The sequence below is a fragment of the Fusarium falciforme genome, chromosome 8, assembly GCF_026873545.1.
Source record: "Fusarium falciforme chromosome 8, complete sequence".
Classification (NCBI taxonomy): Eukaryota; Fungi; Ascomycota; class Sordariomycetes; order Hypocreales; family Nectriaceae; genus Fusarium; species Fusarium falciforme.
The window spans coordinates 875,207-887,649 of record NC_070551.1 but is presented as its reverse complement, the minus strand read 5'-3'; the positions used below and the strand labels follow the sequence as shown (position 1 = coordinate 887,649).

General features: G+C 52.6%; 2 protein-coding genes across 2 annotated transcripts; one reads left to right on the top strand and one right to left on the bottom strand.

Annotated features, from left to right (window-relative positions):
• Window positions 1–365: 365 nt before the first annotated feature.
• Window positions 366–2,388, bottom strand: NCS54_01011000 (PAC domain-containing protein; the record flags this gene model as incomplete). The annotated part of the gene is made up of 2 exons (XM_053155430.1): window positions 366–1,811; window positions 1,861–2,388. 2 exons carry the CDS (start codon window positions 2,386–2,388, stop codon window positions 366–368), a joined length of 1,974 nt encoding a protein of 657 aa, XP_053011405.1.
• Window positions 2,389–7,096: 4,708 nt separating this feature from the next.
• Window positions 7,097–11,037, top strand: NCS54_01010900 (Hypothetical protein; the record flags this gene model as incomplete). The annotated part of the gene is made up of 10 exons (XM_053155429.1): window positions 7,097–8,598; window positions 8,647–8,840; window positions 8,887–8,964; window positions 9,009–9,088; window positions 9,139–9,191; window positions 9,239–9,343; window positions 9,393–9,972; window positions 10,021–10,399; window positions 10,451–10,602; window positions 10,660–11,037. The coding sequence occupies 10 exons, from the start codon at window positions 7,097–7,099 to the stop codon at window positions 11,035–11,037; spliced, it is 3,501 nt and encodes a 1,166-aa protein (XP_053011404.1).
• Window positions 11,038–12,443: the final 1,406 nt, after the last annotated feature.

Sequence of the window (12,443 nt, the reverse complement as noted above, 5' to 3'; positions counted from 1 at the left end):
CCGAGCCCTGGTGGAGAGCGCGCCGTTGCTCGCTCTGAAACGACGGTCAAGACCTTGTTCCATCGGAGCTGCACAAAGACGGAACGAGCGGGGAACAAAGATCTGACATTAGCGTGTCAATGCTATGGTGCGATGTGTTTATGCGGAGCTGTTATCATCGCTTGTGACATGTTGACGTCTGGTGGAGCAGGTAGATTTGCAAGTCCAAATGTTGGATCGTGTGGATTTACAGTCGTGGTATCATTCTCTCCGTCGTTAGATTAAATACAATATCCTTACACCCAGCAATGCATTATACAAGAAAAAAGATAGATAGCCTTCCCATAATAAACTCCTTTGTCGTTTACTCCTTTGTTTTTATACGTCTAGATTGGCGAAACAACCATGACGACAAACTTGACTTTGCCCTCGCCATCCTTGAGCGGCGTCCAGTGGCTCATCATCTTGCTTGACTTCTTCTCGCTAACGCTTTCGCCGCTCATGACGCGCGTCATGTTTGCTCTTCGCGGGATGTGGTTTGCCAGGGCGAGGTCGAGGGACACTGACTTTCCGTCGCGCACGACGAGGTCTCTTACTGTTGACTTGAAGGCCTTCGTCACTGATGGGAGCGTCAATTGCTCGGATAGCACGTCGAACACGTCCTTGCCTACTACGGCGTCGGAAGACATGTTGAGGTCTAGGGCTTCGACCATGGCGGGGGAGAAGAAGGATATGCTCAGTTTGGGAGGGTACTTCATCTCCTGGTCGAGGGGCATTGCGCCGAGTGATGCTGGATACGAGGGGACGTGTTCGAGAATCATGTAGCGGGAGTAGGTCGTCATGAGCATGTCGGGCTGTGTTGATAGGCGCTTGAGTACTGTCCGTGTGCTGTACGTCTTTTCGAATATCGGACCGGCGGATGATCGTGGTCTGTCGGAGCTCCTGCGGGGGCTGGACGGTGGTGATAGAGGCGGAGGGGGTATTTTCTTGAACGACTTGAAGAAGCCGCCCTTCTTGGGGGCCTTGAGCTGTATGGGCTTCATGCCGATGGGGTCCTCGGGCTCGGGGTCGCATTGAGATCCGTCGCTACCGCCCCAGCGTGAGCTGTTCCTGTCGGTTGATACCTTGTCCTCCTCTGCGGCACCGTAGCCGAGCATCTTTACAAGATCATCAGCGCCTTCAATGGGTGAAGAAACGTCGATTTGGGCGCCTAGGTAGAACTTGAGCTTTCCAGCAGTGTCGACGAGAGGGCACAGGAAGAGCAGGTTCCAGAATGGCGTGCCGTCCTTTCGAAAGTTGAGAATAAGCTCGGTGCACTCGTCAGTGCGCCATATCGCCGAGCGCATCCTCGAGATGGTCTCGCGATCCGTCTGCGGGCCTTGCAGGAAGCGGCAGTTGTGGGAGAGCACCTCGCTGCGCGAGTAGCCCGTAAGATCCTCAAACTCATCCGACGCAAAAGTAATAGGATTCCCCGACCGCGAGGGATCGCTGAGACAGAACGAACCCTTGAGACCGGGGTACGGATTCGGCGGCGAGTCGCCCTCGACGTCGAGGGACAGGGCGAGGCTGGTGCACTGGGAGAGCTGCTGCTTCACAAAGTCGGGAAAGATCTCCCTCACGATGCGCTGCTCGACGTAGGCCTTGGACTCGAGAAACATGTTTTCCAGGCTCGGGATGAGAGAGGTTGTCAGGTGCTTGATGTTTGTGTTGAGGGCCCGGGATATCGGGGGCGGGAGGTTGATGGGCGATGTGGCTGTGATGGACGTGTAAGAGGTTGATATCGTCGAGAGCTGGATGACGACTTGCTCCAGTGAGTGGATGTAATCGCGGATCTAAAAGAGTCAGTATAAATGCGATAAATCAATGTGTCGACTGCCTCACCTTCATGAGGTAGTCGACATTCTGTCCAACTCCCCGACTCGCGGCAAACTTCCATAGCTGACTACTAGCAGCCGGATCACTCATGACCTGGTCAAACATGTCCCGCCCGACAAGGTCAGGAATCGGCAGATCGCCAGACCCATCCGAATCCGTAAACGCAATGCTGGACCTCTGGCTCGAAGCTATCGAGTCGATGCTCCTCAGCCTCTCGCCGGACCACTGCTGCCCGCTGCCATACAGACCGGCGGTGCGCGGGGAGCCATCAGGGTAGTAGTCCGTGTACTGGCGCAGAATGTCCTCGTTTGTGTGCAGCGAGAGGCCCGAGTTGCTGCGCAGACGGTACGCCGAGAACTTTGCGCTCCGGGGTCTGCCACCCGATCTCGTCTTGGGAGGAGGCGGGGATTGAAGGCCGCCACTGCTGTTGCTGTTGGACATGGAAGAGGCCGTGGAGCGGCGGCGCTCGAATTCGGCGAATGGAGGGACGGGGGGAGGCTCAAAGGCGCGGAGGGCGTTGACGGTGGTGGGCATTTTGGGCGGATTGTCTCAGTGGGGGAATGCGATGCGATGCGATGCGATGCGGCACAGAGCAGCGCAGGCTGCGGTCGATGAGACCGGGGGAGGTAGTTAATTAGATCGCCAGAGTGAGACTCGAGAGAATGACTTGTAGTTTTGTTGTTGTTGTTGTTCTGGGAGCGACAGTGGTTGAAGCGTTTTACAGGGGCATCGTCAAGTTTCCAAGGGGGGGGGGAGGTTGTTAGATCAAGTACAGAAGCAAGAAATAGGAATAGATAGGCACCTTGGACGGCGGCGAAAGAAGAGAAAGAGAAACAAACATCCAAGGCCCGGGCTTCTTTTCCCCAAGGAGGGCCAGCTGGGGCAGCCCACGATGGCTTAATACCTCGCTCGTCTCTTACTTTCGCTCTGAGCAGTGTAGCAGCAGCAGCGCAATCGACTGACTCGAGGGCACCGCCGCTCGGTATGTAGACGGGTGGAGACCCGGGCGTCGACGCCATGGCGACGCTACACTCAGGTCTTGCGGGGGCGGGCCAGAGGGCACTGTCACTGGAGGACTTTGCGGCCGTGTAAATCCTCCACCAGGTCCATGGGACCTTGAACCCTTCCCTGCTTGCTCGGACGGGGACCCGGACAGGGCCCGGGACAGGGGTCCGTGAGTGGTCCAACAAGCGGGAGTCTCTCTTCAACTTTGGCCTGGCTTAGAAAGCTAAGGGGGACTCGGACCTTGTTCCTAATGCGAGACTATCGAGATGGCGTCGTTCGAAAGAAGAAGGAAAAAGAGTGAAAGAGAGAGTGTCCCACCCCTTGATAAGTCTAGAGCTTGTCGTGGCTGAAAAGAAGGCGTCGATCCGGTGCGCGCAGAAATCTGCGATCCGGGAACATGGACAAGGTGTGTTTGGGGGAGAACGTTCCTCCGAGTCAAGCCAACAGGCGTTTTTTCAACTGAGTTTTTCAGCGTCTAACGGAGAAGCCGGAATGGAATGATTCTCCGGGTATGATCTTCCTTCGGTCTCGAGAGCTATGCTGTTGTGCTCTTATCTCTGCTCTGGTGCTTTCCGCCCAGCTGCCGTATTTTGACGCTTCCTGCAAACACTTTGACCCTCTTCTCAGCGGACCAAGGAACTAGTGCCAGGTCGACAGGGGTCTGGCTCTGTCAAGGGTCTGGTCGTGGATGGGCTCACGAGCTGAAGAAACCTCCTCTCTCTCCTCTTTGTATCTTGTGGGGCTCGAGAGTCATTCATCTGAAACATTGCCCCGGCTCTTTTAATCTTGTGCTGAAGAAAATGGAGAGAGACAGAGTAAAACCCCGGGTGCATCGGCTTTGATTGATCCCGAAGAGAGCCGGAAATTGCTAAGAGGGCCATATCGTGATGGCGTCTTTTGTCCGCCCCCCTTGCCCACAGACTGGAGCTTCTTTTCTTGCCCACAGACTTCGCACTGCTGCTGCTGGGGGTTTGCAGCGAGATCACTGGGTGGTCCATGCCCCCTTGTCCGCGCAAACCCAGCCATAGACGATTGCTCTTTTTTATCATCCCTGCGGCAATCAAGAGATGCCGCCTTGTCCTGGGCGTTGGGCGGTGCACATGACGAAAGAAGCGTCACATCATCGTCGGCGAAGATAAAGTGTACGTGCACTGGTGTTTGTTTTGCGTACGCCGCATAAACAGCCCGGGACCGAAGGTGTTTGAGAGACATCCCATACGCGTCGGCCCGCGGCTTGTGCTTGTTGTGTTGGTCGGCACCTGGCGTTTGGGTCTGTCGTGCATGGGGCCACGCCGTCATCCTTTTTTCTGTTGGTTGATGGGTGTCCTGCCTGTATTTGTCAAACCGTCCCCTCCCATGGATGAAACCCCCCGTCAATGGCGGCCGCGAGACAATTCCGGGAACCTGGCGAGCCCTGTCATGTTGGTTTCAGTTGGTTGATTGCAAAGTAGGATTTCGCAGCAAAAAAGAAAGTCCCGTCTTTTGACATCTGCAAGGCATTCTTCCTGACAGGGCCCTGTTACTCTTGACCGCTCGCTACAGAAACAATAGGTAGCTTCCAATGTCGCTTCCGTCACGCCATGTCAGGAGATGCCCTCCTGCAAAGCGACAGCCTTCACGAACCTCTAGAGCCTTCTAGAGCGGCGGGAAGCACCCGACACAGAGGGAGAGAAAAAAACGAGTTTGCCGCCTTTGACGTTGACTGCATCTCGCGAATCGGAACTGGAACTCAAGCCCCTCCCCGCGCAGCTGGAATCCTTCCAAAGCCGGCTCGCTCCACCAACAGGCACACAGGCACACTGACAGCTCGGACATTTCGCGCGCTGGTCCCTAGTTCATGCCGGCGGGCGCTCTCTCTTTGCTTTTTTCTTTGCTGCTTTTTGACGCACAGATTCGCATCATGGATGTGTGTGTGCGTTATCGGGGCACGTGCGGGAAGGGAAAAAGCAACATGAGAGCCTCACCGTCGGGATGTGGAAATAAGGAGAGCATGGGTGACCCTTGGGGTGATTGCCATACTACGCTGTTTTATTAGATGCGTCATGACACTCTATTTAACTTTCCAGCGTCGACAGTGAGAAGAGAGAGATCTGCAACGTAAAGTGTCATGCTTTCAGGCTGACGCATTGACGACCCTGATGATCCAAAGCGCTGCTGATCTTGCATCAAACTGAGGAAAATGCGCTGGCAAGCATTCACCCTCCAGGGGGATCCATTCACCTCGTGGCCTTTCTCCCAGGGCCCATGTTTTTTCCCCTTCCCATGCAAGTTTTCGCCCGACGATCAACAAATGCACGCACGACTCGCTCCCTGAGTCGGCCGTTGGACCTAACATGCATAGTGAGGCCAGCGCGAGTCAAACAAACACCGACACGCTGAAACGTTGGAAAGCTTCCTTCACCGGGAGAAGATTCCGCTTGGCGGACCACAACGCTAGAACATCTTGTTCTCGGGCGAGAGTCTAGTTTGACTTGTAAAGTAGGGTCCGGGACTGGCCGTTTTTTTCTGGCACGTTGTTTCAAACGTTGGATGACATTCTCGCGCGAGTCTTGTTTTTTATGGTTCAGGTACTGGCATGATTTTTTTTTCCCCTTCTCCCATGTGAATGTGCGTCTTTTGTTTCTATTGGTTTGTGATGATGTTGTATCTCGGCTATGTGACTGGACTGGGTCATGATTTGCTGGGCTTGCCGGATGTGGCTCTGTAGCCATTGAGGAATGTGACTGGACGCGCATAACCGGGGATGCGACAAGATGGACACGATAACTACGGAAGTCTCAATTCGAGCTGATTGGTCATTAGAGTAGCCTATGAAAGATGGATTGATGACGGATAGACAAGTAACTTGTGAAACAGTTTTGCTTCATGTCGGGATACAGGCTAGGCGGGCCATGACAGCTTCACAGCAGGTTGCCGCTGGCCAACTCGCCTTTCCATTGGACAACTTGGAGTAAAAAGAAGAAATATAGACTCTGTGTCTGTTTCACGAAAGTTCTCTGTCGATTCCCCTGTAGCTCTGTCTTGCCTGGTTGTGTTCTCTTCAAGTGTCCTGGCCACTAGACACGGGCCGTCGCTATACATCACAACTCCAACCGAGAAATAGACATAACCGATAATTGCCCTGAATGATCTAAGGATATGAGCTTGGGTGAATTAATCTATAAGGATTGGCGTGGGTGTTTGTCATTGCGTGTTCTGAAAGGTTGACTCGTTTGGTCTGGATGAGGACGATTGGGTTGTAGACCAAGTAAGGAGAGGGCATTCCGCCTCTGGTTTTCGCCTTGGAGTAGAGCAGTCAGATGCTCTGCACTCTCTCGCTGTTTACCTCTTCACATTCCTTGTGTATCACTGCCAAGCTGCTGTGATGAGTTCTTCACTTAGCCCTAAGACTCTTCCCCCCTCTCCTTCTGTCTGCCTCCTCATCTCCTTCCATCGAACCTCTTCACCTCTTCACCTCGCTCTTCTTAACCACCCTCTTCTGATCGCTTCTACTCAACTTTTAACTACAGTGATTCACTTCCATCCGCATCTCCCTCTTCACCTTCTTCTATTTAACCTTCCCTCTTCTCATCCTTCCACTCAACTTGAACTCTTCCTCTTCATCCCCTTCCACCTTGCAACCTCTCCTCCTTCCAGTCAACCTCTCTCTCAAGAGAGCCTCTTCCTCTTCTCACCTTCATCTTTACCCTCAATCAACTCTTCTTCTTCACCTACCTTTAACTCGATCTGCATTGCTCTCCTCCGAGCATTGCGTACCACCCCGACCTCTCACCTCTTCAACTTCTCTTCCTCCCCCACCCGAAACAACTTCATCCACTTCCCTCATTCGCAACTCCGACTCTTGCTTCTTTCGCCGCATAGGAGCGCCGTCAAGGATTTCGTCTCAGCTACTCAACATCGGACGAAGATCAACTCTCATTATCTTGCCACCTCCTTCCATCTCATCTCTCTGGCCCCATCGCCTACTACCACAATCTCTTGCTGCCATCGAGAGTTGCCAGACATCAGCAAATCTACGTTGCCCAATCACTTCGCATCTCTCCCAAGACAACGCGACCAAACCACTCTCATCCCCAACCACACCACATGCAACCTTCTCTTGGTTGAACAGGTAAGTGTTTCAACGCATTTTCTACCCTTCGGCACATCTTCGTCTATATCCCCGCCGCTATTGATCACTCATGTCAACATTAAACAAGTTGGTTACTGACAATTGGCTTCAGGTTCATTCATCCTCATGGGCACCAATCCCTCACCAAGGAATGGGCCTCCCATCTCGGGGCCTGGCGCCGATGCCAGTAGCCCTCCAGCTCCTCAACCTTTCGAGAAAGAAAAGTCTCCCGTCGTTATGGCCGTGACCGAGCCTCGGGTTTCTCTACACCAGGCACCCTCTGGGCCTGCTGAAGCCCAACCTTCCAGTTCTAACCGCGACCTGTCTCATCCCCTCATCGACACATCTGAAGAGAACTTGCTCAAGCTCCAAGACCACCTGAGACACGAAAGGATCGAAACGAGAAGCACTCTGGCCTCTGTCAAGAACGAAGACAGCGTTGGCAAACACTTCTCAGTCATGGGTGAAGGGAGTCACAACGCATCAGCGGATGGCCTTGGCGATGTAGAGATGCTTGACTCTACAGCAAACGACGTCGACGAATCCGAAGTCGAAAACGACAATGAAGATGACTCGGACTTTCACTCCCAAAGCGACTCCGACTCTGACGGCTGCGAAAAGGCTGGTAGACGTGGTAAACACCGACGTGCCAAACCTGGTACCACTTCGTCACCTCAGGCCCCGACAAGCCTCCAAAAACTCGAGAATCTGCGAAACAAGCTGTTTTTTAAGCAGATGACGGAAGGATTGACAGGCGATGAGCCCCAGATGTTGGAACTCCTGGAGAAGCAGGTTTCGGAGGCTCAGAGTAAGCTCGACCAGGGCTTGGCAATCAAGAAGGAAGATGCGACACAGAAGAAGCAGCGAAGAAGAGTGGTGAAGACTGCTCGAGAGTACTGGCAGAGGGAGCTCGAAGAAGAGGCCCAAAGAGAGGCAGAACAGGAAGAAAAGAAGCGAAAGTGTGAAGACGAGGCTGAGGGTTCCAACAAAGCCCGAAAGACAGCAGCTGAATCCACTCGGAAACAAAATGCCAAACACTCAGCTGACAGAGCGAGTATGTTGCACAGTCTTGTCAATGTGGATCGAAGCATCCAAGATGGGAATGTGCCAACTATGGGCGCCATTCAAGCTCGCACCCATGGCGACCAGATGAAGCAAATCATGAAAGGCATCCCAGAAGGGTTCGACACCAGACGCACCAGGACACAGGCGAAAGATGTTCAACAAGCCAAATCTTCTTTCGGCTACAGAAAGGTTGAAGCCCTCAACGGAACGTGGAAGCTTAAAGGCATGACCACTGGCCTCCTGAACCAGCAGATTGTCGCCTCAGCCTGGATGGCCAAGAGAGAAGCTCAAGAGCTGCACCCCGCCGGGGGTTTGCTGGCCGATGACATGGGGCTGGGCAAGACAATCACAACTCTTGCTTGCATTGTTGGCCATCCCCCGGAGAAGGAGGATCGTGATGAGTTCAGCAGGGCGACGCTTGTCGTCGTGGGTGGCCCTCAAGATGCAAAGCAGTGGTCTGACCAAACTGAGAGACACTGTGACGAAAAGTTCTTTTCCAAGACAACCATCTACTCCAAGAAGATCCCCTGGAAAGCGGAACAATGGGGCCGACGCAACATAGTGCAAGTCCGCAATGTCCTCAACCTGCCAAGAGAGCTAACTTGATGCAGGATCACCACCTACAAGGAGCTAGTGGCGCAGTTCCCCAAGAAGAGTGTCATTCAGGCATTGAGAGGAGAATGGGCTGGCGACTCGGCGGGCTTTGAGAGAGCTCTGCAACGCAATCTTGGGCAGCTTTTCAAGATCAACTGGTATCGAGTCGTCCTGGATGAAGCCCATACCATCAAGAATCGCACATCTAGCAGTGAGTGACTTGAACTGGTTCTGTTGCTTGAGCTGACATGGAATAGCTACTCTCGCTTGCTGGCAACTGAGTGCCAAGTTTCGATGGGTAGTCAGTGGAACACCCATCTCAAACACGGTAGAAGGCAAGTTGTCCCGCAAGATCCATGGCTCATACTTACATGGCCAGAGTTTTATCCCTACCTGAGATTCCTTGGGTGTCGTTTCGCTGTGAATCTGAAAAGGTTCAAGGCCGAGTACCTGGACGGGGTAAGCTCAGCTCAGTGGAGCAATGCAACAATTGCTGAATGAATGGTCAGGGAAATTCAACCGAGAACTTCGAAGCCCTCGTTAGCCTGGTCATGTACAGACGGTAAGTCTAGGGGTCAGAGTGAGGAAACGTCCGCTGATTCTTTCTAGCAAGCAGGATGAAACTTTCCTGGGACGCAGGATCGTTAGCCTTCCGGATAGCCACAGCCAGGACCTATGGGCCCCCCTTGAGGATTGGGAAATGGCCATGATGCGGTTGGTTTATTCATCTTGAGCTCAAGGCGCAACACTGACAAATCCAAAGGGCACTGGACAATCAGTACGAAAAAGACGAAAAGGACAAAAGGAACAAAAAGGAACAACCTGCCGAGGGGAAGAATGATGAGGAACAAGAAGATGAAGACAAAACCGAGAATACCGACCAAGTACATGGAACCGCTGACGAGGAAGAAGATGACGAGGCCGATGCACAGGACGATACTCACAAGCCCCAGTCTGCCACCGCGATCCGATGGAAACGATTCGTGAGACTTCGTCAAGCGGTATCCCACCCACTCAATCTCGAGAAGTTTCTTCGAGAGAGCGACCGTGAGGAGAGTATTCAGATGGCCATGGAGCGACTCAAAGAAGAGGCTGAAGCGATTCAGAATGATGCTGACAAGGCTGAGGCCCACGCTGAACAACTAGCACAGGACAAAGCCGGTCGAGAGACGTTCTCCGCAGGAGCCCATCAGATCGAAACCCTGTACAAGGACTGGTTCGGTGGTGCTGAAGAGATGGCTCAGCTACGCGCCCTTGCTGCCAACGAGCATGAAGTCAAAGAGGTGACCTGCGGCCTTTGTAAGAAGGCAACACCTCCTGTGGACCCAACTCGAAATGCGAATGTATGTGCCAACTCCGATTCCGTGGGTTCAGATGCTAATAGAAAACAGTGCGAGCATATCTTTTGCGAAAAGTGCATTATTGTTGGCGTTTCCAAGGCGACAGGGTCAGTGAAGCTCGGGTTCAAATGCCCTAATCCTGAATGCTTCGCCAAACTGGCCGTTGGAGAGAGCTTGACGACACCTGCGTGTATCCAGACAGAAGTGGACAGAGCCAAAGTACTCAAGACCTTCCAAGAACCTGGAAAAGACAGCATTGGAACCAAATGGGGTGGCGATCGCGACGGACGCACCTCCTTCTTCCTCGCCACTTCCGGACGCGACGACATCCACTACGGCCCCGTCAACATGCCTTTGGGCTCCAAGGTCAAAGCCACGATGGAGGTGATTTTGACGTGGGTCAAGGAAGCGCCCGAGGACAAGATAATTGGTAAGATATCCGGCTGGAAACTCTACCGTTGGTCTCTAACTATCTGTCTAGTCTTTGTCGAGTTCACCAGAACTGCGAAAGCACTGGGGTGCATCCTTGAGAAGATGGGGCTCAACTTTCTGTACTACAACAGAACGGCCAATGCCAAGCAGAAAGACAAGGCTTTGCGCGAGTTCCGCGAGAACCCTGAACAAAAGATCTTTGTAGGTTCTTTGCTTTCTACATCCTCCAGACCCGTCCATTATCTAACAAGGGAATAGCTAGCATCGATGAAATGCGGTGGGCAAGCGCTGGACTTGCCTGTAGCCAACCGTGTCATCATTGTCGACCTTTGGTACAACAAGACGGTCGAGCAGCAGGCCTTCAAGCGAGTTCACCGAATCGGGCAGAAGAAGGAGACGCATCTTGTGCGAATCCTGGCCAGAGGCAGCATCGACGAACGCCTCTACATCCTTCAGAACGCCAAGGAAGCCATCGTCAATCGCGCCCTCCAGGATGACGGTCACCTCATCACCTTCTCGGAAGGCGAGTCACTCCGCTGGCTCTTCTCGGACAAGACTGAAGAGGATTTGATCCAAGACATGGATGCGAAGGCCCGGGGAATGAAGGACAAGGCGGAGGAGAAGAAGAAGGCCTGAGCCGTTTCTTCTCGAAGTAATGCCATGATGGGGCGCAAACGGGGTAAAAGTTGATTGCTATTTTCTCTCTTTTTGGTTTCATCCAGCCGGTGGAGGTTACATGAGCAAGGGGATGCTCTGATCTCAGATACACGGTGATCTACTGAAAGGGGGATCCTTCCATAGCTGAGATACTACGGATACTACGGTCACGATCAAATTCTTTGGCTTTACTTTGACCGCATTTGAGTGAAGCAAGTCGTAAATGATAAGAAATTCTCGCAAGGACAGACAATTCTTCCAAAGATTTGTACATGTTATTTTCTACATCTTATAACATCGTCGCAGGCATCCTTAGTAAAACATGAGCCAGTACCCGGTGGTGAATACTCCCATGGACATCGCAACTTTACCAACTAAACTAGCTGACCGGGTCGGCACCCCTTGAGACTGGGGAACTACGAGCACAGGCTATTTGAGTAGCTTGAGGAGCTTGCTGCAACGGCTTGCACGCTTCCCTCCCGTGACGCGAGCCTGGGGTTCCTCCTGCGGGTTCGGCAAGGTAGCTAGGGATAGATGTATGGGAGTTGTGGTTCATGTTTCATTTCTTCTGAGCTTGAAACAGCTCAGAGGGTAATATTAACAAGGTAGCTAGGCCTTGAGTTCACTCCTCTTAGTTGCTCCAGGTTCCCGTTCTTGCTGCATCTCGGTTGACAGGTCCTCTATTGATCAATGCCAATACGGTAGCAGTGACTCCTCCCAGGGGCCATTTCTTGGCATCCCACTACTACAGTATCCTCAGTAAGTCTTCTAGTTCTTGGCTGATACGGATCCCAATATAGGAGACGTTGGCTATCCTCCTTAACTCAGCCACCCGCCCCAGCGGAAGGGTGGGGGGGCAGGCTAGGCTGCCTAAGCAACCTACCACAATCGCTGCTGTCTCTGTGAAGAAAAGCAATAGTTGGCGGTCTTTTGACTCTGAAAATGAAACAATGAATTGAGAATCGTGTTTAGGAGACGGCTCAGGGATGATAAGTGTAAGCAGCAACAAAGGCCTACCAATGGTTGTGAATGGCCCAACGCCATACATAGGCGGACGCTGTGAAAGAGCTGTTCAGATTGAGATCCATCACTTTGTTGCTTAGGAATTGAATGGGATTATAAGAAGCGCCATGTGACTCAGAGCAGCACTTGATATGAGACTGGTCCCTGAATCATGTAGTGATGGGAGAGCGTCAGCTAACAGTATGGCATCTGCCCGGTTGAGTCGCTGAAGGTCGAGGCAGTTCGCATTAAAGATTGCGGTTTTTTTTTTATAACAAATTGGTTCTGGTATGTATCTTGGACGTGGAATATCTTGTGAATAGCTAGCCTTGAGTATGTGAGAGGTTGACACCCCTACCTGGCGAGTATAAATACGTACACAT